Source organism: Solea solea, chromosome 1 (assembly GCF_958295425.1).
Source record: "Solea solea chromosome 1, fSolSol10.1, whole genome shotgun sequence".
NCBI lineage: Eukaryota > Metazoa > Chordata > Actinopteri > Pleuronectiformes > Soleidae > Solea > Solea solea.
In genome coordinates, this window is record NC_081134.1 from 19,662,435 (window position 1) to 19,687,779 (window position 25,345).

The 25,345-nt window shown below is 42.1% G+C and overlaps 4 protein-coding genes and 1 non-coding gene across 6 annotated transcripts in view; 3 read left to right on the forward strand and 2 right to left on the reverse strand.

Annotated features, from left to right (window-relative positions):
- The first annotated feature begins 5,293 nt into the window (after positions 1 to 5,293).
- fitm1l (fat storage inducing transmembrane protein 1, like) lies at positions 5,294 to 6,731 on the forward strand. Its single transcript, XM_058637465.1, has 2 exons — positions 5,294 to 5,472; positions 5,939 to 6,731. The coding sequence occupies exons 1-2, from the start codon at positions 5,294 to 5,296 to the stop codon at positions 6,615 to 6,617; spliced, it is 858 nt and encodes a 285-aa protein (XP_058493448.1). The 3' UTR covers positions 6,618 to 6,731.
- Positions 6,732 to 7,808: 1,077 nt separating this feature from the next.
- trnau1apb (tRNA selenocysteine 1 associated protein 1b) lies at positions 7,809 to 14,442 on the reverse strand. 2 transcript variants are annotated; one of them, XM_058637451.1, is made up of 9 exons: positions 14,276 to 14,442; positions 13,468 to 13,565; positions 12,729 to 12,828; positions 11,970 to 12,022; positions 11,105 to 11,233; positions 10,581 to 10,697; positions 9,297 to 9,582; positions 8,957 to 8,999; positions 7,809 to 8,430 (listed from the first exon to the last, which is right to left on the reverse strand). In XM_058637451.1, exons 1-9 carry the CDS (start codon positions 14,309 to 14,311, stop codon positions 8,291 to 8,293), a joined length of 1,002 nt encoding a protein of 333 aa, XP_058493434.1. In that variant the 5' UTR covers positions 14,312 to 14,442; the 3' UTR covers positions 7,809 to 8,290. The 2 variants fall into 2 exon arrangements, with proteins under 2 accessions (XP_058493434.1, XP_058493425.1); XM_058637442.1 differs by having other exon boundaries at positions 8,957 to 9,002.
- A 2,668-nt stretch (positions 14,443 to 17,110) lies between these two features.
- On the forward strand, positions 17,111 to 18,023 carry LOC131470606 (retrovirus-related Pol polyprotein from transposon 17.6). The gene has a single exon (XM_058646536.1). It carries the CDS (start codon positions 17,136 to 17,138, stop codon positions 17,976 to 17,978), a length of 843 nt encoding a protein of 280 aa, XP_058502519.1. The 5' UTR covers positions 17,111 to 17,135; the 3' UTR covers positions 17,979 to 18,023.
- Positions 18,024 to 20,038: 2,015 nt separating this feature from the next.
- The window catches only part of LOC131470390 (potassium voltage-gated channel subfamily H member 6-like), a 31,298-nt gene continuing 25,991 nt past the window's right edge, over positions 20,039 to 25,345 (reverse strand). The window contains exons 17-21 of the mRNA XM_058646179.1: positions 25,245 to 25,316; positions 22,928 to 23,003; positions 22,670 to 22,769; positions 22,245 to 22,586; positions 20,039 to 22,081 (exon numbers count right to left, since the gene is read on the reverse strand). Of these exons, the coding sequence (XP_058502162.1) occupies positions 21,757 to 22,081; positions 22,245 to 22,586; positions 22,670 to 22,769; positions 22,928 to 23,003; positions 25,245 to 25,316 (915 nt within the window). The 3' untranslated portion in view covers positions 20,039 to 21,756. The remainder of the gene's footprint in view (positions 22,082 to 22,244; positions 22,587 to 22,669; positions 22,770 to 22,927; positions 23,004 to 25,244; positions 25,317 to 25,345) is intronic.
- On the forward strand, positions 25,032 to 25,113 carry trnas-uga (transfer RNA serine (anticodon UGA)). Its single transcript has one exon. It is a non-coding gene; the product is annotated as a tRNA-Ser (tRNA).

The following is a 25,345-nucleotide window of genomic DNA, read 5'->3' on the forward strand; positions in this document are numbered from 1 at the left end:
CTAAACCCGTATTCAGATACACTTCACAAATGAATTAGTTAATAAAAATCTTATTGTAAATTGGTTGAGTGGTTTGTGTTGTGTGGGGCAGCACATGGCCCACACAACTGAACGTAAAGGGAAATTGGCTTGTAACCGGGGTGTGGGAGCCATATATTAATTTGTATTTTCTGGGTTTATTCCTCCTGAACACCAGGGGGCGTAATGGTAAAGGCCGTGCTCAGAAGACTTGTGGGATTTTATGGTTTAAAGACTTTGTATTAAAAACTTGTTGGAAGTAACGTCGCAACAGAGTGTGGAAGGTACGCAAATAAATGCAATTTGAGTTAAAATATAAGAACGTTTCGGTATCAGTTTCTCTGAGTTACACGGCTGAACAAATTACCAATTAGCAATCAGTAATGGGTGAGATGAATGGGGGGGTTGTGTCAGGAAGGGCATCCAAATATGGGGATCAGTAAAAAAGCAGGTGATCCGATGTGGCGACCCCTAGAGAGAAGAAGACAAAAGAAAAATGTGTTGTATGTTATGTTAATACGTTTATATTATGCTGCTAACAGACAGACAAAAGTCAATGAAAATATAACTCTCTATGCCTTTTACCACACAGCTGTCGGGGGCAAGGTGGGGTTACAGTAAATGTCTTGAATCTACTTGGTAAAGGAAACAAACCTATATTGTATTTTTGACACTTGTTATGTCAAACCAAGATGTCATGTTTCCATTCCTGCTGACTAGAGCTAGCACTGTGAAATGCCCAGAGTCCTTGGACCCAGTAATGAATGCCAATAGTTCTTTTTCAAACCAGAGATAAAAGCCAGGTATTAGCGGGTGATAAGACGTTTTTCATGTTAAGTGTGAACGGGGCTTAAATGTGGCAGAAAAGTAAATAGTTCACTCTCGGACAGTCAGTGCTCCATCCACACAGAGCTGCGCCCACCATTGTTCCCTCATCATTTTGGTATTAGGCATGTATGCAGTTTATTAATACTCTGAGCGCAATGGATATTAATAAACCTTTTGTTTGATACCATGTCTGAACCCACTGCTCAGTCAAACCACACAAACACTGTTTGAGTCTGTTTACTGGCTACACTATCAGTGGCACTTTCAGCCCGATAGCATCCCCAGAGATAAGGGCTCACTTTAACTGGAAATGAGCAGAACCATGCACAGACTTTGTCAACAGGGGAAAAAACACAGACAGACACAGGAGGTTTTACAATTTTACTGAATATTTGGTATAGGTTCTGCGGGGTGTGAGGAATGAATCTGGAATGAATCTGCCAACTCTCACACAATGAGCATGAGACTCACTCAGAAGAAGAGCCCGGAGAAGAGCATGGTTGATAACGTTATAAATAGATGATCACACATTTGTAAACAGATAAAGTCTGAGCTCTTCTTTGTTGTGTGACACTTAAATGTGACAAGCTGCAGAAATCGACACGTTTGACAAGAAATTACATCAAGAAAACCATTGGAAGATGAAGACTAGCCAGAGATTTAGTGGCATTTCGCCAATCGGGATGAGGTGGAGCAGCAGTCAGTGAGGTACAGAGACAACAACCAGGTCCTTACACCAAAAACTAAGGAGTTGATCATGGACTAGGAAAATGAAAGAAAAAAAGACATTCAGTCCAACACTGCACTTAAGTTTCAGAGAGTATAAGACTGAAGAAACAAGAAAGACTATGATGGACTGGCAGTGTAGGAGTTTTCTAATTCCAGAGGATGGCAGTGATGCAGCACCATGAATGTAAGCTGCCTTGAAACCCTTATAGAAAAATACTTAAGACTTCCAATTTCTGGGCGGGTACACATGGAGGTGGACCTGACCTGGAGCACTAGCACCACACAGGTAATTAAGTAGACACAGCAGAGACTCTACCATTTCACACAGAAACTGCTTGTGGCCTTTTTCTGCTGCTCCATGCTGAGCATATTCACATGCTCCATCTGTGTGTGGTTTGCCAGCTGGACAGCAGCAGAGAGGAAAGCGCTCCAGCAGGTTGTCATCACAGTTTAGTAGATCATTGAATGACCCTGTCCCCTCCCTGGAAAAGCTTTAAAGTTCCTACTGCCTCAAAACCGAGCCCACGACATGTGTGAAGACCCATCCCTGAACACTGCCCCAGCTCAGGTTAATGAAGACTTGGATAAACTGAATGAAGAACAGTTTTTACCCAAGAGTCAAAGACACATTTATGATAAAAACTTTGGCCCTGCTGCAACTGACCGTGAACCCCCAAACTGTCTGGACACATCTTTTCTCTCTTGGTTTTGGACTTTACATGGACTGGATTCCATGGATTACCAGACTGAAACAACTCATATCCAAATGATTGCACTGATGTGACTTAGATCTGATTTTCTTCAGGGACTGTGTGGACACAGATTTGTGTCACCTTCAGTACGTGGCCCAAGATCAGATAAAATATGATCTGCAATGGATCGGATGTAAATCAGATTCGAACATTGTCGCAGGTAATCTAAACATAGATTTAGACAGACAGACAGACAGATAGATAGATAAATAGATGACCCCTTTATACTATTTATAATAATCTGACAGTCCCTCTAGCTTAACACAGCCCAATATGTCCAACCGTGTCCTTCCTTTTTGGATCTCTGCTTTGAAACATTTTCAGCAGCAGGTCAGGACAGAGCAGTTTGGGCAGGCAGCTGTTTCTGTTGTCAGCCAGTGTTTTAAGGTGGATTAGAGGCAAAAATCCTCCAGCTGACAGGTCCTCCAGCTGCCTGGTTGCCACCCAGACCCTAGCTCCTGAAATGTAAAAAAAACATGAAAACCTGTTGGGTCGCCAAATAAATTTACTGACTGTCATGTTTGTTGTACACTTATGAGCCACATGAGGGAGCTTTTTCAGTTTCCACCACAGTCACGGTTTCTGTCTCGCAGCAGGCACCTGTTGTAGAGGGAAAAGCTCGGCTAAACCCACCACAAACTCCCTGCTCTGCATCAAACAGGCAAAAGCTGCTTTCCAACCTGCTCTGAAGTCCAAACATTGTTGACCAGAGAGAGAGAGGATGTTTGTGAGGACACAGCTCCCAATCCAAATGTTGCGGATAATGTCCAAGTGAGCTTAGTTGAGAATGCAGCATGAAAGTTAGCAGCTCACAGTGGAGGAAAATAAACTATTAGGTGCAAAGCTGATCTCTACAAAAACTGTTTTTTTGGACTCTGGACATGAACTTATGTACAGAGAATTTGGTCTGGACATTCTCTGGAGTTTGCCTTTCACATATGATGATATTGTACAGGTCAGACCAATAGACTATACTGTATATAAAAATGGACGTAATAGTCTTCCAGTACAAAACAAACTCCTTTTGTTTGGCTGGTCTTCACTAATTCAAAAGGATTTTTTTCCAGGGTTAAGATTTGGTTTTATGTTTAAGGACAAAATTTGATTTGTGAGACTAAGCAGATTTTTGTAGATTGGTGGTAGAAGGGGTTGTTTTCCAATTGGAGGGTCAGAGTTCAATCCCTGACTCTGGTAGTCCACATGCCAACGTTTCCCTGGGAACAATACTGACACCCAAATTGGCCTCGACAACCTGAGAGGGACAGCTCTCTATGGCCAGCAGATGTCAGCAACTGAGCACACATGTAACTGTGGTGGGTGGACAGTGTCATGGTGCATCAGTAAAGACAGCAGTCGTCCTCTTGGAGATGCTGTTGCACTAAAGACAAATTAACAGTTAGTTTGCCAATAAAGTTAGGCCTTTAAATTGATCATATGGGGCGATAATGAGGTTCTTGGAGTGTATACATATTTATTTTACCTCTTTAGGACCTTTTCTGTTATAAACGCTGACCTTGTCAGGACCAGTAGTCCTCATGGAGACCACAACCTGGTCCTAATGAGGCAGAACCTAATTTCTGAGGCGCTGGTTGAGGTTAGGATTAACTGGTTAGGGCTTAAGGTAAGGGATCACGGTTTTGGTTAGGTTGTCCAAAAGAATGGAAGTCAATGCAGAGTCTTAACAAGAAAGTGTTGTGCAAAATTGTGTCTGCGTGTGTGTGATTGACAGAGACAGACCGCAAGAGCAGCTGAGTCTCAGCTCAGATACAGTACAAAGGTCACTGCTAATAATACTCAAGAACATGGATTCACACACAGGCACAGTGTGTCACTGCATCTGATTACAAATCCCACTTGAACATTTGACTCTTTTAATGCAAACTGTCTGTGAATTCAGGTTTGTGCCTGCTGCTCAGCTTTTCTCTCGTCTCTGCCTCCACTATCAGTTCGCATGCAGTTAAACAGAAACCCCGACAATAACACTGAGGAATCTATGTCACTGGAGTAACGTGACAAGTTGGAGGTCCAGGGGAAAAACGACAGGGCGAGAACATAAATAGTTTTGTCATGTACTGTATGTGTGTGTGTGAAAGAAGGGGAGAGAGAGAGAGGGAGGAAGGAAGGGTGGGAAAAGAAGTGATGGCAAGTAAGAAAGCTACCTTTGCTGTGCAGATTTGTGGTACAGCGATTTGGGACTTTTTGAATGTTTGCGTCTGAAACAATGACTGCACAGCAAGAGGAGAGCAGGAAGGAGACACTTAAGAACCTGCTGGACATGGTCACAGCAGACTGATGCTAAGCCTGTGATCAGACTGACGCAGAGAGCAGCAGCGTGGATGAAGACTTGTGTAACCTAAAGGAGAGCTGCAAACTCTTGGAAGGAAATCGACTGAGAGAAAGGAATAACTTTTGCTGGGACACAAATAGCTAAGATGTGCAAAGGGACTGAGAAGGAGGCAGTAATGCAATATCACCTGCCAGTTGTTGTAGAACACCAAAAAAGAAGTTAAGGAAGATACAGAAAAGTGTGTGAGAAGTGAGTCAGCAGAAAGGCCTACAAGGCTTGGGCATTCACAGTGTGCATGTCCACATATCTGAGGAATGCCACAGGCCACCTGTTGTTTCATTCATGCGGCGCATGGAAGCCAACAGCATCGCAACAGAAGATCTGGACTCCACAGCCAACAACTTTGAAATGCTAACTCCATGGATCCAATCAGCAGTCTTTGGAAAAGTTTTTGTATAGATTGATTGTTTCCAAAGAGTGTTCTGGATGACAAAGTTTTTTGACTCAGCAGCAGCAGTCATCTACAGTTACGTGTGTGTTACATGCATTCTAGTCAGGATTACAGTCTTGTCACATGAAACTGTGCATGCTGTTTAGTCTGAGGTGGATAATCCACTCCTGCATTCAGAGGCCGTAGGCAGCTGCTTTTCATATTTTTTGAGTTAACTCCTGGGACCAGATGTTCCTCAACACAGTGCTTGTGGTCCTGACGGACCTGGCAGCCCGTCTCCTGGGTAACACCGTGTTCCGGAAACACTTCCACCTGCTGCTCTCTGCCGTGGTGATGTTTGGTCCTGCACTGAGCTTCTGGGTCTCCAGCCACAGTGTATTTGCCAGGAGGAGCCACTTCCTGTACAGGTGAGACCATTTCCTGTTTACTTCCTGCTCACTTGTTCCAATCTGGACCAATGGTCTGGCACAATTGACGCTTTTATTATATTGTATCCTGGTATCCTATCATTTTTAGATTGTATCCTGGGATCAATGTAATCCACATGACATATTTGCTAAGGCCACGCCTCTTCTGTCTGTGTCAGGTTACGCAGGCTCATAAAGGTTTTATTGTATATTGTGGGAAACTGCATCATCGTTTTCAATGGTCTGCGTTTTTGCCCATCCTGAAAGGCCCAGGATTTCCCATCCAGACTTAAACAGCTAAACCAGCTGCATTTTCAAACTCAAAAATGCTAGGGTAGTGTGGATCACAGGGTGAAACAGAGCCGGAACACAATTAATGGGAAACTATGGTCAAAAACCTTCTAATGAGGTCCTGTGTCACTTTAGCTGCAAAATACTGTTCTCACCTCTTCTCTTGTGTCTCCAGGCTGTTCCTGCGCTCCGGCTATGGCTGGACCTGCATCTTTGTCGGTTCCTTCGTCTTCCTCCTCTCCTTCTCCATCCGTCGTTCACTTGCTCTCTCTGTCCGTCACCTCTCCAGGCTTGGATTGGCTGGGGGCCTGTGGCTCGGCTTCTGCAAACTCCTGGATTATCTGGATAACACAACAGGAAGCTGCTATGAACCTATGCTCAGTGGCCCGGAGGCCACCATCGGCCAGCCTCTGCTGGTGCTGCGAGAAGGGGAAAGTAAGTCTGAATGCCTGAAAGATGGGATGCTGTGGAGAGGATATGAGGTTTCAGAGGACATCTTCCTCCTTTGTCTGTGCTGCCTGGTGTTGGCAGAGGAGACGGCCGTGTTTGGTCCATACCTAAGCTTGGGAGGGATCTCCGATGCTCCTCTGAGGATCCTCTTTCTCTTCTGCGTTCTCCTGCTGGGACTCTGGATCTTTCTGCTTCTCTGTCTCTTATCTTACTTCCCAAAGTTCCCTGCCCAGCTGCTGGGGGGCGCTCTAGGTTGCCTGAGCTGGAGGGGACTGTATCAGGGTTGGTACCGTGTGGGGCTCAGCTGGTGCTGTCCAGGACGCCCTGGACTGGGGCTGCTCAACATCAAGACTGAGACTTCAGATGCGGAAGGCAAACCACTGAACCACAATTGCTGCAATTAACTGAAAAAAACAAAAGACTTCTCAAAGTTCAAGCTAGTTGTGGTTGAAGTTGTAATTTCCTAGTACCTAGTTCAAATAGAATCTCCTCAAGCCCCAGAACTCAGAAGAAGAAGACACTGCGCAGTTAATAGCACTTGTAAAAACCACTGGTATTGCTAACAGTAGCTAGCCCAAGACAAGTTTGCGTCCATATTTTTGTTTTTTCCAACTTTTCAACTGGAAAAATATCAACTCAGAGGTGATGCAAACAAAACACACCAATAACCAGACGGGAGCAGATTAAGTCCATGTATTACTCAAAAATGTTGCTGAGGGAGTTAGCCTGAGAAGGAATCGGCAGCTGGGTTTCGGCATTTGAATCTGGTGGTGAAGATGCAGATTTGAACCTGCCGTGCTTACCTGATTCTCTTTCCCTTCCCATTTCTCAGACGCCCTGAGCAAATGTAAAAGGAACTGTGACCTCATAATTCAAGATGGCTGATCCAAACACTAACGATGTGAAAGTTGTGAAAGTCTTTTCTAGCCGTTAGTCATGTTTGTGTCCAAATTGAATAAACTGTACAAACACTACACTTTTTTTATTATGGTGTTTTCATGTATATTATATACAGTGTGATGAGTTTATCAACTACAGTAGGTAAGTAGATAGAAAATCTGCAAAATTAGCTACACTGCTAACATTAGCCACCTTTAACTGGTCTTACTGTAACTGAAACGTACCGTGAAGATATAGTAGCTTTTAATATGTAATAATAAAAACACATGATATTTGTGTTCACTGATAAACTTCCAACTTTGAATAGACTTTCTCAGAGAGGATGTGCACAGATTAAAAAAAAGGACAACACGGATTCCCACTTTTTTTTTTTTAAAGCATTTCTTCAGAAAAACATAGAAAACAAGCCAGCTGAGAACAGGAGACGATGCCCGACATCTGCTACAGTAATTCAGTCGACTACCTCTTAAAAACCATAACATACTTTTACAGTACTCAGAAGGATTGTGAGGTCGTACCATTCATCGATTACACAGAATAGAAAACAAATACTTGGATTCTTATTGCGTTAACTCAAAATTACCTTTTGTCCATACTTCCACACCTTGACCTAAACGATGTTCCGAAAAAATAGGGACAAGCGAGGATAAAACAAATACCAGGAAAATTCTTTCATTAAAGATGAACGGGACAAGACCAACTGATAGCTTGTATTCACATTAAAATGATCTACATGGCAAATGACATTAAAGGCATTGTTTTATTCCCGTCTTCACAAGACGACCTCTTCGTAAAGTTAGCTGGTGTGACCATTTCAAAACAACATGTGAGATTATCCGGTGGTGAAATAACACAGGGCGTCAATTTGACTGCTACACCTTCTGCAATTCATCCCTTAAAGTTCACATTAAACACAGCAACTATGATGGATTTTTGAACAAAATGTCTGTATATTACCAACATGGTAAACATTAAAATCCAGTGAATGATTGTGCACTTTAAGTATCTGAAGAAGAGGAATGAGTAAAACTCTACCAACTGTCAGAACAGTGAACACTGAACAGACCTTTACAAGGTGTCAGTGTCGCTTAAGAAAATCTGAGTTATGAGGAGTAGAAAAACCATTTAAAAAAATTAAAAGTATTTGAGAGTTAGGGAAGGGGGAAAAGAAAAGTAGTTATGAAGGAAGTGAGGGGTCGATAGAATCGAGAGAGTCTGGACTTTCCCAGTGACAGTTCATCATGGCATCGTAGAACTCCTCGCTGCGCTGCATGAAATCTCTGTTCCACTGGTCTATGTCACAGCCAGCTGTGGGATCTGAAAAATGTATATATACAGTGTGTTTCATCATAATCAGAGCATTAACAAGATGCAGAAGCAGTTCATCAGCGGCTACATTAACCATTAAATACATTAACCAGGAAAATTACATTCATTCATTCCACTGGTGAAAATAACCTGCTCAATTATTTGCTTCATATTAAAAAGTAAATGCAGAAATTCATGATTATACAACAAAATAACGTTTTGTCATTGTTTTCTCGATATCTACTTCAATAACTACATCATTTGTGGTGTATCCATTACCTCAAGGTGGCAGTGGCAGCAAGCATGTAGTTCGTGGACTGAATGTGTTTGTGCAGAAATTATGAAATTCACCAGATTTCTTGAATGCAACTTGTATCTACTAATTTCTTAACTTAAAAGAAACTAAATAGTAACAACTATCATTGTCTTTGGGCTCCACGTTTATTTTTCTGAATTGTATTATTTGCTCCTTGATTCGCATACTAAACGTACAAAATATACATATGTACATACACAAAAAAGATGTAAATCTTACCTTCTGTATTGTCCTCCTCCAAGTCCTCAGTCCCCTCGTGGCTCTGCTGTGGAAAAAGATGAAACACTGGCAGTTATAAAAAACTGGCATGATAAATCAAAAAGCCCAAAAACCTATACTGTATAATTCCCAACTCCGCTAGTCTACATCCTAGGGCTGAACAATTCATCGAAATTTCTATCGAAGTCGCAATACAAGATGTTGATACCGTGTGAAAAATATATTATTCATGGACCATTTAAATGGTGTGTGGCAAAGAGGGAGGCGTGGCATGCATCATAATGTTTGTGAGCCATTAGTAAATGGATGATGATGGATTTGGGGTTTCTTTTCCGCTCACCTCCACAGCTCCTGACACGTCACCAGCCACGGGCGGCAGCCCTGCAGGAGGTGGAGGCGCCGCGTGACCCGGTGGAGGGTAACCATAGGAACCATAGTTGTAGTTGTAGCCAGTGTTGTAGCCGCTGTTGTATCCACTGCTATTATAGCCACTGTACTGGTCATAGCCACCCCACTGGGGGTAGTAACCCCCGCTACTATTGTTGCCGTAGTAACTGGGCTGAGACTGGTTGTAGTTGCTGTAGTAATTCTGGCCCTGGTTGCCCTGGTAGCTGCTCATCTTTTGGCTGTAAAATAAAAATAAAAACATTATTTCACACAAGTTCACATTGCATCAGTCACAAAATTTTAATTTAATTTATAAATGTTTCATTTGAAGCTAATCTTTAAAGAATGTGAATGAATATAAACATAAAAGATAAAAAAAAAAACCCTTTCAATTTCAAAAAATGCATTTTAATTTTTCAGTTACAAAACAAAACCATATTTGGAATTTTTACATCAAGTTCTATTGAAGAGGAGCTAAAACTATCGACAGAGATCATTAAGGAAAATGTTTACTGATGTTATAAATCAAGTACGAATTGGTCTCATTTTGCCCATCAACTCTAATGGTGTATTTCCACCACGCCACGGCACAGTTTAAGTAGCGTTTCCACTAGCATAGTACAGGGTACCAGGTACTATTTTTAGTACCTGCTCAGGCGAGGTTCCAAAAGCGTGCTGAGTAGGTACTACGCAATGATTGGTCAGCCTGCCGGCTACTGACTGGCCAGAGTGCCGTCACAGGAAGAGAAGTCCCACACACAAATCAAGTCGAACAGCGCCGAACTGTAGATCACTTAAACCTACTTAACAATCCTAAAACGTGGATTAATCTCCAACAACTACAGGAGTTGTGTTTGTGTGTCGCGTATAAAACGAAGTCACCGCAATTTCACTCAGCCGTGCAGTGATGACTGAAGTAGGTACTTTTTTGTAGTGAAGATGCAACCTAGGCGAGGCAAGTAGAGCTGGTGGAAATACGCCATAATTCAAACTTTCTTTCTTTCACCCCCTGGTGGCTACTGCTACCTCTGTCATTTTCCCTAGGCTTCACTTTTCAAACAAGAGGACTAGGCCCAATATTATATAGTCTAAGCTTCTAAAGCTAAGTTTGTTTATTTTCTTCATGGAAATGACAGACTCAAAAGGGGCACAGAATGTCAAACCCGAACAGATTTGAAAAACATGACATTTCTTCTATTCATAAGGCGAGGATGTGAGGTTTTTGTCCACGTCTTACCTCTTTGCTACAGCAATGCTGAGTCTGAGCGGCTTCCCGCCGAGCATTGTCCCCTGACACTCCTCGATCGCCTTCTTCTGCTCGGTCTCATCCCCGAACTTGACGAAACCGTAGCCTCTGCAGGTCAAACAACACTTACACCACCGTTCATCGCCGACACACTACTACACACTAGGCAAAACAAAATAGTCACTTATAATGAGAAACAGAATATAATGGGTATTATTATGGTAGAACTGAAACTTGTTGTTTTACTTTTAACATGAGGTACCATCACTTGAATTGTGAGTTGCTCTTGCTTAGCCTATATGGGGAAAACAATAGTTTTAGCATAAGACTGCAAGGAAAACATAGTGTCAGCCTTTTTTTTGAAAATAGATGAAGATGTCGTCCATAGCACTGCCATCCAAATATGCACGATACTAGCAAAACCAGTAAACACTTGATATTATTGACAAAAAATTATCAAAACACAATATAACAAAATACATCTGTTAAGCCACGTTGCGATGAACTTCTCATACCTGGAGTATCCATACTGGTCAGTGACAACTTTAGCTCCTTTGCAGGAAGTATACTTCTTAAAAACTTGGTGCAGCTGGAAGTCGTCCACCTCAGACGCCAAGTCGCCTACAAACACTGAAAACTCCGGCCTATAAAGAGGAGAAGACAAAAAAAAAGGTTAAACTATCCATTGTAGGAAACAGTGGATTCGTTGTTTGGACCAAACCTGTAAAGTGTGATGTCTTGTTTTGTCCACAAACCAAAACAAATCAGTTTTAATGATTTCTTTGTGATATGGAGCAGAAAAACAGAAAATATTCACATTTATGAGAAGCTGAAAAATCTGACAATTCATTTTGATTATTCAAAAACAGTCAAACTGATTAATCTGACCAACCTTTTCCAAAAATCTAACACTTCCCCAATTACATAGTTCCCTTTTTTTTTTAATATCTGCTGTCTTCATGTTGTATGTCTTAAATGCATTTACTTATATTGAAAAAAATGTATGGGTGTGACTCAAAAGTTTTACAGATCAAATACTTTAGGACCGCAACGATTCATTCATAATGAATCAATTGCTAAAATTTTTTTTTTTCAATTAAAACACGTTTTCTGATTTTTCAGCTTCTTAAAAGTTAATGATTCTGGTTTCTTTGCTTCATAAAAAGCCACAAAGAAATTATTAAAATGGAAAAATGTTTGGTTTGTGGACAAAACACTGATCCAACAATAATAATCAATAAAATAAATAATTATGAAAATAATGGTTAGTTGCAGACCCTAAATACTATTGCATTAGTAGACAGTAGTTATACGTTGTTGTTTTTTTTACTTTGGATTAAAACAAAAACATGTTAATGTCAAGAATGTGAATCCTCTTACCCTGCCTCTGGCCGTTTCCCATACGTGGCATAGTTTAGCTTAAACTTCCGTGGCTGCACATGTGGGGGGAAAGAAGACAAACATACTTAGCAAAGTTCAAAAACCAAAGACGTGTACTATAGCACTGATATTGCTGAAAATAGAGAGTAGAGTTATTGTGGTTGTTGTTATTAGGGTTTACATACCTCGACCACCCAGACCAGCCTTTAGCCCATTCCTCAGTTAGTTCCTTAATTGCTTCAAACAAAATACATTCATGTACAAGCGGCCTTTTTGCCGTCTCCAGCAGCAGGTACAGGCTGGTGGACAGGGGAGTCCAGTAGCTTGGCCAGCTCACCGGGCCAAGAGCGTTTCGAATTCAGCAGCAAGCAACTAAAGCTCACAACTTTAAATGTCTCTTAAAAAGTAACTGTAACTGGTATTTATTTGTATTTAGTTTAGCTTTGTAAATATTTCTGTATTTTAACATGTCAAGAAAAGCACAACAGTGGTAGCAAAAAAGAAGAAGAATTGATCTGGCTCACTTATAATAGACATATCAATCCTATCACCATAACATATAGCTCCACTATCCACAGTCAAATCAGCACATACATACTGGTAAAATTAAGTCTAATACTGGGAAAAGAAGGAAGGCGGTATTAAATTTCAGTAATATTTATTTATATTTGTGGAAACAAAATATTCAAGCAATGCAGTAAGGTTTGAATCAAAGATATATGTGAACATGTATTTTTGCAATAACAGCACAAAACTTACCGGATTTGATCCGGGGACCAGTTTCCCATTGAGTCTCTGGACACAGCGTTCGACACTTGCTTCATCTGCCAGCTCCACAAAGCAGTATCCTGCAGAACCCCTGCACAGGAGGACACACAGGTGAATGACTCAAACTGAAACTCACACTGAAGCAGCACTTGAAATAGAGTATAACATTTTAGGCTTTTATACAGGCTTTACTGTACATTTCAGGGGGACTAGAATGTGCCTGAGGCTTCACTTGTTCTGTATTAAAACGTTTAAAAAACTGAGGAATCTGATGCTAAACCTACTGTATGTATATCACAGATTGGTTGCAACCTGCATACCCTCTGGCATCACACATGAATCCAACTTAGTGCCTCTTTCCCACTTAAATTAGCAGGTATACCCAGGTTTTTTTAACCTAAGTAAACCTGCAACAAAAACGAGATTAATTGTCCTTTTTTTCACTTCACCATCACCTGCACGTCACAAATGCGCCAAACACAAAACAATAGATGAAGAAGAAAAAACAACACAACAGAGTCTTGTGAAACGTTAGAGTCGTGACTATTTGGTATTTTATACGTCAGTCGCTGCTTCAAATTCAACTGCAAGTGAATGACCTTTAGCCCTTTACAGGTATTTCACCACCAGTTTCCCCACCTCTCACAAACAAGCACATCCCATAGCGTAGCATCTAACTTCAGAGCGTCTCCACAGACACTGGTATGTTGGGGCTGTGTATAAATCTTACCCTGTTATCCTGTGAGTGATAATCTTGACTCCACATGGCGACTCTCCCATAGCACTGAAGGCTTGTTTGATGAAGTTCTCATCCATGTATGGGTCCAACTAAACACACAAAAAACACATTCCACACAGATCAAATTGATGGAACAGGTGTAATAGACAGTGTTTGACAATGTTTTTTTTACAATTTAACTAACGTCACGTTTAAGTCAGTGTCACAGAACAAACTTCTGTTGTTGGAAGCTTAGTTAACTCAAAACAAGGGACTGAACTAGGGCTACAACTAACAATTATTTTCATAATCAAGTATTCTGTTGAGTATATTAAGTACAGAATATGAGTACTTGTGCCGCCTCTGGTTTTAATGACCTGTTCTTTGGAGCAAAAAACAAGAAAATGTTCAAATTAAAGAAGCTGAAAAATTACAAAACATGTTTTCATTATGAAGAAGACGATTGTGAAAATACTTGACGGTTGATTAATGGTTTTAGACCTATATTGAACACAATTGTGACAAATCCATAGTAAATAGTCAAAGTTTCATAGTCTCGTGAGAAGCTAAGCTATCAGCTAACAGGTTGTTACAACGAAACTAGAGTTATGGTAAACACGTGATGTAACGACGAACAAATTACGACACATATTTTTTACTGTGTGTTGTCGACACGGGTGAGCACTACAGTTGTTTTAAACTCGGTTTAGTTTAGCCTCGTTGTGACTGACGGTGTCACATATCAAGGCTAACTTTTTTTAGCAACCGAGCTAGCATCAACTACGCTCTTCTACCGTAATAAATGAGACTTTGAACGTACGTCACCCATCCACAGGCTCGTTTGTCTGTTGAACATTTTCGCGTTCGAAGCCGCGGTTCTACTACAGACGAGTTCGCTGGTGTTAAAAGGTGTTTATTTACATCCACCACGTCTCTATTTTCTCCAGGTAACGTGGTACAACATCCGGTTGGCGGAACCAACTTCTTCTAATAATAGTTCCCGGTAGGCAACTGCGTCATCACCGCCACCTACTGGACTGGAGTGTAGAGCAGTTCTTCTTCGTCTTCTTCTTTTCTGCAGTTTTATGGTGGTTGGCAAACAACGATTTGGTGCATTTGGCGCCACCATCTGGTATGGAGTGTGGATCGAAATGTTGATCTAACTGAACTATTACTTAAAAAAAAAATAATAATAATCATATGTATGTGTGTGTGTATATATATAGGATCCAATCCAATCAAATCAAACTTTATTTATAAAGCACTTTAAAAAAAAAAACACCAGCTGAAACAAAGCGCTGTACAACAGAGATAAATAAGATAAATAAAATATAAAAAATGACATCATAGGCCTAGGCAATAAACAATAAAACATACAGTAAAACAATAAAATACTGTAGAAAGTATTAATAAAAACACAAATCAAAAAGTCATACAATAAAACTATAAAAAGATAAAAACCAACGTCTCATACTGGGTTGAAAGCCAAAGAGTAAGAGTCTCCTCCTCCCAATTTTTTTGCCATCTCTCCTTTAGTTTTTGATTAATGATGCTGTTAATTTCTGTTTTGCTTAATTTTGTTGCTATGTCTATATTATTATGCCCTGTTGCTGCTTTTGCCACCTTGTCTGCTATTTCGTTCCCTTTAACCCCAATGTGTGCTGGTATCCATAAACATATTACTCCCATCATCTGAATTCTATATATTGTTTGTTGTATTTCTATAATGAGGTCTTGCCTGCTTTCAGAATGACTGGACTGTAAGCTTGTGAGTGATGAACTTGAGTCTGATTTCGTTTACTGTGGTTGTATTTCTTCCACCCACTGGACTGCTAATAAAATAGCAGTAAGTTCTCCCGTGTATACTGATACATTATCACTTATTCGTTTCTGTTTTTTAATTTAAAACTCTGGTATGAAGACTATTATACCTATACCTATTCCTGTTTTTTGGGACACGGTTTTTGATGCATCTGTGTATACTTGGATGTATCCATGATAGCTGAGAATAGCATATTCTACCCAGGGAAGAGCCTTGACCCATGATGCAGGAATGTCAGATACCAGGCAACGGAGATACGTCTCGAGTTCCTGGTTGTGCTTTTCTGACTGACCGTTGGACTGCGGATGGTAACCGGAGGACAGACTGGATCAGGTGAGGAGAATTCTGACCAAAACCGAGAGATGAACTGGGGGCCACGGTCCGAGACGATGTTCATGGAGCTTAAACACCTCCCTGAGGATCACCTCTGCCGTCTGCTTGGCGGACAGGAGCTTGGTCAGGGGAATGAAGTGCAGCATCAAAGTACAGAATTGATCGACCACAGTCTTTCCATCCGATGGCGGCAACCCGGTGACGAAATCCAGGGAGATGTAGTACCAGTGTTATCTCAACAGGCAGAGTAATGAGCTTCCCATGAGGCTGGGCATGGGAAGGCTTACATGTTGCACAGACCGAACAAGCCACCACAAACTTCCTGACATCACAGCGCATCCCCGGCCACCAGAAGCGCCAACCCACAAGCTGAGCGGCACGTAACTCTCCCGGATGGCAAGACCACTTCGAAGCATGCCCCCAACCAAGCACCTGTGAACGGAGACACACTGGGACAAAGACACGGTTAGGGGGACAGGACGCCGGGGGTCGGTCAGAGTGATGGGAGCGCTTAACCTGCTCCTCGACGTCCCAGATGACAGAACCCACCACCAGGTTTTGGGGGAGAATGGAAACAGGAGACTCAATGGCGTCAGGGGCATCAAAAGTTCTGGACAGGGTGTTAGCTTTGTCATTTCGTGAACTAGGACGATAAGAGACAACAAAGTGAAAGCGGGTAAAGAAAAGTCACCACCTGGACTGCCTGGGGTTGAGGGACTTCGCCGCTCTGTGATCCGTCCAGACCAGAAACGGTTATGAACCTCTTTATAAGAATAACTTGACATGGTGTCAGAAGTGGGCGACTTGTAAGCGGAGAAAGAAAAAAAAAAGAGAAGAGGAAAGAGAAAGAGTATCGTTTTGGCGGAGGAATTCGATTTTACCAAGCCTCAAGAATGGGAGTGTTGGATCAGAACATTCGACCTCTTTCGGCTTGCAAGCAACTTAAACGCAACGTCGGAAGAAAACCAGGTAAACACGTTAGTGCATTGTATGGGCGATGAAGCCGAAGATGTGCTAAAGGGGCTAACACTACTGTAACTTCAGATGTGAGGAAGAGGTACAGGATGTTAAGGTGGGCTTTGAAGCATATTTTGTGCGTAAAAAGAATGTAGATGAAGAATGAATCTATGAAAAGAGCCAAGTCCTGCCAGCCGAGGTGTACCATGACATTACAGGGGGGCCTAATGTGAAGCACCTGGCAGTGATGACCAACCATTGTTAGGGCCAGGTGGCAATGTACTTTCTGTCCTAGGTGTAGCCAGAGAAACACTGCGCAGTGGCAAAAATACAGCCATAGAGGACATTTATGCCGTAAAAGACCTGCACACTGCACTGTTGGGAAGGCCTGCCATAGAACAGCTTCAGCTTGTGTGCAGGGTTGACAGCATAACCATGGAATCTGTGAAACAACAGTATTCGAAGCTGTGTAGTGGCTTGGGTCTTGTTCGGAGGCCATACTCAATTAAATTAAAGCCAGAGGCTGTGCCCTTCTCTCCACGCACCACACAGAGTCCCTCTGCCACGTATGGGAAAAGCGAAGAAGGAGATAGACTGTATGGAGAATATGGCCATAATCACCAAGATTGAGGAGCCGATGGTGCACCAGGATAGTGGTGGTGCCGAAAAAAGCAGGTACTGTTTACTCGTTTGTGTGGATTTCACAAGGATGAATGAATCAGTATGCAGAGCAAAGTTTATCCTGCCTTCTGTCAAGCACACTCTGGGCATGCTAGCTGGCACAACAGTATTCAGCAAATTAGATGCCAATTACACCACATTCATCACGCCTTTTGGGCGCTACTATTTTAACCGGCTACCCTTCGGCATATCTTCCGCCCCCGAGCACTTTCAAAGAATGATGTTGACAGCAGTGACTGGTGGCCTGGAGTGGGTACTGTGTCACATGGATGACATCCTGGTCTGGGGACAGACACAGGACGAGCATGATATGCGGCTACATGCGGTGCTAGAGAAGGCACAAAAGGCCGGCATTACGGTCAACATGGACAAATGTGAGCTCACACGCCACGCAGTCAGATTCCTGGGTCATGTGAAGCCAGATCCAGAGAAGACAAGAGCTGTGCAAAAGATGGATGCACCCAAAAATGTCAGCAAAGTTAGGAGTTTTCTGGGCATGGTCAATCAGCTGGGCCGCTTCTTACCTAATCTGGCTGAAAAAGACAAAGTGCTAAGAGACCTACTGTCCAAGAAGAACCACTGGTACTGGGGGACAGAGCAGCAGGCCGCCTTTGATCAGTTAAAAACAGAGAGAGTCTTCCACACTGATGCTCGCAAGCAGACAGTATGGTGGCCAGGACTCAGCAGCCAGCTGAATGACAGGAGAGAAGGAACATCAAAGAGCCGCTGATGCCAACAGAGATGCCAGACAGGCCTTGGCAAACCTTCGGAGCTGACCTGTTCACGCTGAAAGGCAAGCCCTAGCTACTAGCAGTGGATTATTTCTCAAGGTATGTGGAAATTGCATTGCTGTCACCAACAAGGTCCACAGATGTGGTGTTGCACCTGAAACCCTTTTCTCATCATGGAATTTGTGAATTTTTTAAAAGTGACAATGGACCCCAGTTCTCAGGTAGCCACTTTAAAGCCTTTGCAGCAGAGTATGGCTTTGTGCACATCACGAGCAGCCCCAAGTTTCCTCAGAGCAATGGGGAGGCTGAACTCACTGTACGAACCGTGAAAAACCTGCTAACAAAGGCATCAGACCCATATCTTGCATTGCTGGCCTACAGAGCAACCCCTCTACAGAGTGGCTACAGCTCTGCCAAGCTGTTGATGGGCCGCTGCCTCCACACTACAGTTCCTGCCCTTCCAACCCTGCTGAATCCAGTTTTGCCTGACTACAACGCGCTGGAGGCCAAAGAAACGATTGGTCCCAAACCGATATGCTCATCTTCCTTTTTAAATTTTAGAATTAGTTTGAATTCCTCTCTTGCTACCTTTTTATGGTTAAATCTTCTCTCTTCATCCAAACTGTCCTCTCTCCACCCTATTTTATTGCGTTGATTTACTTTCATTTGTTTTGCCCTTGTCCCCATTCTCTCCCATTATAACAGCCTCTATTAATTATGAAAGGAGGCTTAAAATCACAGGCCATTTGGTCTGATTATACAGATCAGTGGTGCTGAAATTTGCATTTCTCTTCTATAGCCTACACCAGGGGTGCTCACACTTTTTCAGCATGCGAGCTACTTATAAAATGACCAAGTCTAAATGATCTACCTACTACAAAAATGCAAAACATATATTTATTTATAAATATATTGAGAATTCTTTATATGTACAATGTATGTTGATGTACCTTGCATAACCACATGAGCCCATATTGCACAACACAACACAATTAACTATGTACATTTTTTGTCATTACCTGACTTTACTCTGATGACTTGCACTGAATGGAATCAGCACAGTAGCTGCTGACAGCCAGCCTCAAGCACACTAACAAATGATCATCAAACGCACTTCGAAAATGTCATCGTGAACAAAAGCCATTCTCCCATTCTGTATGAAAGTGATACGTTTTTGTCTTTTAACTTGGTCCAGCTCCCCCACTCATTTTTATACCCTTTCTTAAGTTTAAGAGAAAAATTGGAGGTAACTCGCTAGCTATCTTGTTAGTTTTGCTGCTGCACTTAGCGCCGTTGTTTGCACATGCGCAGTGACCTAAGTGTCAGAAAAAGTCAGATGTCAGCTGACTGGCTGCCCTGTATATCAATCAAGTGACAGGATGGATGATAGGCTGAAGTCTATTTTTTTTAACGTTATGCGATCTACCCACGCTACCTTTGCGATCGACTGGTAGATTGCGATCGACGTACTGAGCACCCCTGGCCTACACATTCTACATCTCCGAGGTCAAAAGCATCATTCAGTGTCATTTAAGTCGAACCGTCTGACGCAGCTACTCCTGTATAGACCAGTAATGCTGGCTGTTTAAGGATAACAAACCAGATTAAGTCGCAGTCAATCAAACAAATCAAATGTGTACTGATTACCGACCCAAATGCAAACACATGTTGCCAACAACCAATGAAAAATAGAAGGTGGGACACAGGAAATAGTGTCAAAAGACAACAGTAAGTAGTGGGAATATCAAAACTGTTGCTCTAGTGAGAGTTTGATGTGCCCAGTTGGCTTTGGCTGTTAAATGTGTGACCCTGAGTCTTTCAATTGTCATAAAAACCTGCTGAAACCAGTCAGTGTAAGTACAAATTGTGTAGTGTGTCCCCAGCTTTAGGTTTCACACATGAATATCAACAAGGCAAAGCAACACGGTGTTGGTAAATATACAAGACAAAATCACGTCAAGGCAAGTCTTAACATCAGGACTTAACATCATTGTTTACTCATGTACCAAAACAGCCACATGCAAAAAATAGAAAGAAAGAAATAATCATCTGTTATCAGTTAAATTCTGACATTTACTATTTATTTCCTTGCTGTGACACTGAGAATTACCCTCTTGTAGGACTAATAGAACATAATGTCGAACTATCACATTACTAATTGTGAAAGATTCCAGATCACTTTTGATCAGATTAAATCCACTTCCTCCTTTTCAGCATCAGATAAATTTCCATCGAACATAATAAACCTAATTACACATATCCACGTAAACATGATTATAAAATAGTCACTCATCCATCTTTCAGAGCGTCTCCGTGCAGGTTTGTCTTTGACCCATTCTCCATCATCTTTACACAAATTGAGTCACCACAACAAGGAGGATGAGCACACGATTTCTGGCGTCAATACAATTTAATCTCAGATTATCACTTTAATTTCTATCTTTCTACTAGATTTTTTTTTTTTTAAATCAACACATTGTATGATTTTCTCGCCAGCTGAAGATGTACCAGCGCATTAGATACACAATGAGTAGGAAATCTAATTGTTAATATCCTGCTGTCTGTCAGCATGTGCTTCATGGGAGATTTTTTCTGGTCACAACAAAGTTTGCCCAACCTTTTACTTAAGATTTATGTGCAAATGTTTAAATTAACTAAACTTTACTAAACGTTTGTTTACTGATACAAAATGGTGTTAGGTCTTGGGTCAAATTTGCTGTTGGCACAACTGATATTTTGTTATGGGTCACAATAGTTTGCCATCTTCTTAAAGTGGGTCGCCCATACAGAAAGTTCAGGACACACTGTATCAGAGGACCGTACTGTAAGTAGTAGGCTACGTTTAAATGTCCTAAAAGCACAAAGAGATTATTACAAAGACATAATCAGACTGTAAACACTGAGCAAATATCCATTGCACAATTTTCATTGATGTTGCATGCATTCAAGTTTATCTCTAGATTTATAACATCTGAGTACATCTTATCACAGAAGAGGATTAGGGCCGTGTGACTTGATTTTAACCTCAGAATCCCAAAGAAAATGTCAGAATTGAATTGTTTACATTCAATTCTTAAGTGCTGGGATTGTGTTTATTTTCAGTCAAGCTTAAGATGTGCTTTTTCACAGTTGGTGTCCAGAGTGCACTAGTTCAGTTAAGTTCAGTTCAGTTCATTTCATTTCAGTTCAGAGGAAATGGCAAAACTGTTGGGCCCAGGCAGGTGGAGCCACTTCAGACTCATCTGAGCGATCGATGGCTGCTGTGGAAGACAGTGGAACATGATGGATGGTGTACGAGGTCCACAGACTGATGATGACCTGACTAAGTTGTGGCAGGGAAGGTCAGGTGCTCAGTAACCCAGGACCAGGATGATGAACCATCCATACCAAAAGGTTTTCATTTGAAAAAGAACTGCATGCAGATTAAGTGTTATAGCTTCATATCAGAGGTAATCTGTGTCCATACTAGCATACCTGAAATGTATATGGTAAATGGTCTTTATTTATCTTCATACCAACAGCCATCAGGCACATTGGCATGTAGACAAGCTAGCGTAACGGGGAAATCAAATCCTCAAAGTTGATAGATACCACTGAACCACTGTCACTATTCTATTCAGGTACACCGAGCATGTGATTACCGGTGTAAACAGGATTCTTTTACGGTTTATTTGCTCTTTTGTCATTTAGTTTGCTCACAATTCCAACAAAAACATGGATTCAAACTCTACATATTCACCTCAGACTCAGGCACTCCAATAATATGGGGGGGGGGGGCTAGTAGGAAGACTTGTGAAAGGATGAGGCATGGATGGTAGTGGGTGAGGCCATGAGACCGAATACTGAAGGAACACAGTTGACTGAGTTAGACTCTGGGAGGTCTGGCTGCAATTGTTCCTGGTTTTCGTTTGACTGCTGGGGGTTGGTGGACGGAGGCTTGTCTTTTGAGACAGGTGGAGGAACAACAGTGGGGGACAGGACAGGGGAAGGCGGCACGTATGGTGTGGATGTCAACGTGCTATAGGAAGGTGGGATCGCTGTTGTCTGCTTCTGCAGGAGCTGCATGATGGTCCTGAGGTCTTCTGAAAAACAGGACTCCAACCTGGGAGACCACACATATGATGGTTATGACTTGCAGAATCCAGTGTCAATCAGATGTTTAAACCTGTAAGTATTTGAATCTAAACATAAACTGTCCTCATCAACACAAACACTGTGGACATGTAAAGTCACAGCCATTACTTGCAAAGACAGGAAGGACCCACCTGGTTATCTGTTGCTGCAGAGCATCCATCTTCTTCTCCAGCTCCACGCGGTGCCTCCCATAGATAATGGCATTAGGAGGCGGAGGAGGAGGAAGGAGTGGAGGGGGAAGGCTGGAGGGACAGTGGGAGGAGGTGGGCAGGTAATGGAGGGAGGGTGAGCACGGCACCTCCAGGTGCATGTGCTCCTCTCGCTTGTCTGCGCCCCAGAGTGTAAAGATGCTTGAAACGCCTGGGAACACGTTCATCTCGGGGAACCTGGTCATGTTGGAGATAGCGGTCTGAGCAGGACTGGTCACCTCTACATCCTCCACTTCATCCTCACTGGAGAACACAGGGCCGTATCTACAAGAGCAGTCGGTTTGCAGTTTGTTTTGTACAGTGGAGGCTGATTTTCAGTATTTTTGAAACACATGTTTTTATCTTACAGTGTATGTTTATGATCATCTCTACCACTGTGCATCTCCCACTTATGGTGTCTTCTTTGACATCTGAGGGCAGCTTTCTGTCTCTTTGAGATGGAGTCACCTGACACACACAGTCAGTCATGCCACGGGTGAATTTTAATCAAGGTTTATTTTCATTTTCATTCAAACAATACAGTTTATACAACAGTCAATGGACTCAAATTCTTCAGACATTCAAACATATACTATGAATGTAAACAAACCAACAAAAAGGGTTACCTGTGTGTTTCCCCTGTCTGCTGAGTCCCTCACAGTCCGAGTCTTCTCCACTCACAACACATGCTTCATTTTCCTCCTGCAGACAGAGAGCAAGAGCAAAAGGAAACGTTACTGATGAAAAATTAACATTTCATTCAGGATTTGATATCAAATCGTTGGATAGGTGCTGTGCAACATAGTGAGTTATACTGAACGGCCTGGACAAATTAATTGGACCGTGACGCATCAATCAATCTGCCATCTGTCCCCACTCCCCCCATGCACGTACCCCTCTTCTTGCATTAATCGCACATGCTCAGAAGACAAAGCCAGAGCTTATGCTAGCCTGTTAAAATTTCAACATGACAGTTGCAGCAATGCTATGGCAGAAAAGGTGCTAACAACAGGTGTTGGTCGCAAACGAAAGACGTTATTTGAGAAAAGCTCCTGCCAAGAAAAAGGCTGATGTAGAGCGATCCAAGACCAGAGTGAACATAGTGCTGCGTTTGAACGTTGGCGACAACTGAAAGCCCAGAAAGAGCTGCAAAGTGATGACATGGTGGCGCTGTTTATGTGGGTTAACTTTATGTCTTTGTGATATTTGGAGAGTATTTGTTGTTTTTCGGCATCACGTTGTCTGAAGTTACTGATGCTGCGCAGTGCTCGTGAATCCGTGTTCCTTGCGTGTTAAATAAATAAATAAATAAATAAATAATAATAATAACTTAGATTTATAAAGCGCCTTTTACGAAACCCAAGGTTTCTGTACAGTTGAAAACAGAAAAGACAGATCCAAAACACAAACACTAACAAACAAACAATCAGGTGGCAAAAATGTGCAGGAACAAGTGTGGCTTCAACAGTGATTTAAATGACCCCAGAGTTGATGCCTGGTGAATAGCCAGATGGAGTGAGTTCCGGACGGCTGGAGCAGCGACACTGAAAGCCCTGTTGCCAAAGCTTTGCCTGCAGGTGCGGGGAGGGACGGTGCACATGGAGGAGGTCGGACAGATAATGTGGAGCAAGTGAATGGAGAGACTTGTAGCAAAGGAGGAGAAGCTTAAAGGTGATCCGGAACTTAATGTTCCTGTGCTCTGGAGGCATAGCTTCAGAGGGAAGAAGAAAGGGGCTTGGACTTTTGCATTCAAAACGTAGCCTGCTCAAACAGTTTTTCCAGAATCTCCAACATGCTTTTTGTCAAGTATATAAACCGGTGTATCTAGTTAATGTTATTTGCTGATCGAGGTGCAGATCTTTGTTGCACATGTCGTGATTCCCTGTTGGTCTACTGTAGTGGTTAGGATTCGGTGCTCTCACCGCTGCAGCCTGGGTTTGATTCCCAGTCAGGGAACACCAGTATCATTATGATTATGGCAGCCCATGGCCAAGTGGAAAGAAGAACTTGGCTTAACTTTGAGGGTTGCTGTTTGAGTCCCCACCAAGTCAAAAAAGGGCTGGGATATTCCTAAGTAAGATACCCAATCCCCACTGCTCCTAATTCTAGGAAGGTTGCAGAGAAGGAATTTCCCCCTGTGGGACTTATAAGACTAATTTAATTTATCTACTGCCTTTTTGTGACTTCAGTAACACATGTAGTAAAATTGGAATTGGAAACCATAGAAGCATTTTCTATCTTAACAATGCCATGGCTTAGTTGGTTAAAGTGCTTGTCTAGTAAATAGGAGATTCTGGGTTCAACTCCCAGTGGTGCCTTTTGAGGCAGCCCATGGGCAAGAAGAAGGAAAGAGGGCATGAAATCACGGAGTTGCCATTTCGAATGCTGAGGTAACCAACCTCCATTGCTGCCCAGTTTGTGTGTTCACTACTGGCGTGAAAAAAAAAAGGATGCATAACCTGATTTTTTGCAGTTATTAAGAGATAAAACTATAAAGCGGTTGCTAATGGATAGATGGATGGACTTAAAGGCACAGTATGTAAGGTCTCTCTAATAAAAACAAAAACAAAAAAGGGGAGTTGTCTTGCTGTCCAATTTGATTTTCCTGTAATCTGGCATCCACCTGGTAATAAGTGACAAATTAACCAGTACTGGATATTTCTTTCCTCACTCTGACTTGGGGGTTTTCCCAATAAGACGGTTTGATCGCTATTTAAGGACTGAGGTGTAGCTGTGATGGCCGAGTGGTTATGGCGTTGGATTTGAAATCCAATGGGGTCTCCCCGCGCAGGTTCGAACCCTGCTCGCAGCGATTTCTTATGAAATACCACCTTACCAGTTTATCCAGTACCAATACCAGGACAGTGCAAGTTACCCAACCACCATTGATGCCTTGTTTGTGTTTGTGTTAAAAGGATTGTTAATTAAAATGAGTGAACATACATTTCTGAGGTTGACCGTTATCTCCAAGTTGGACCAGAAATATTCACAAAATTCAGGATACATTTCCAGAACCTGAAAACAAAGAATAAGATTGTGAGTTG

Bases quoted from the DNA above. Each gene is read 5' to 3' on its own strand.
- fitm1l (XM_058637465.1), top strand. From the start codon at position 5,294: ATGTTCCTCAACACAGTGCTTGTGGTCCTGACGGACCTGGCAGCCCGT. The intron at 5,473-5,938 runs GTGAGACCATTT...TTGTGTCTCCAG, and splicing joins AGGAGCCACTTCCTGTACAG to GCTGTTCCTGCGCTCCGGCT.
- trnau1apb (XM_058637442.1), bottom strand. From the start codon at position 14,311: ATGTTCAACAGACAAACGAGCCTGTGGATGGGTGAC. The intron at 13,566-14,275 runs GTACGTTCAAAG...TTGTGTGTTTAG, and splicing joins CGAGCCTGTGGATGGGTGAC to TTGGACCCATACATGGATGA. The intron at 8,431-8,956 runs GTAAGATTTACA...TACATTTTTCAG, and splicing joins GGAGGAGGACAATACAGAAG to ATCCCACAGCTGGCTGTGAC.
- LOC131470606 (XM_058646536.1), top strand. From the start codon at position 17,136: ATGGGAAAAGCGAAGAAGGAGATAGACTGTATGGAGAATATGGCCATA.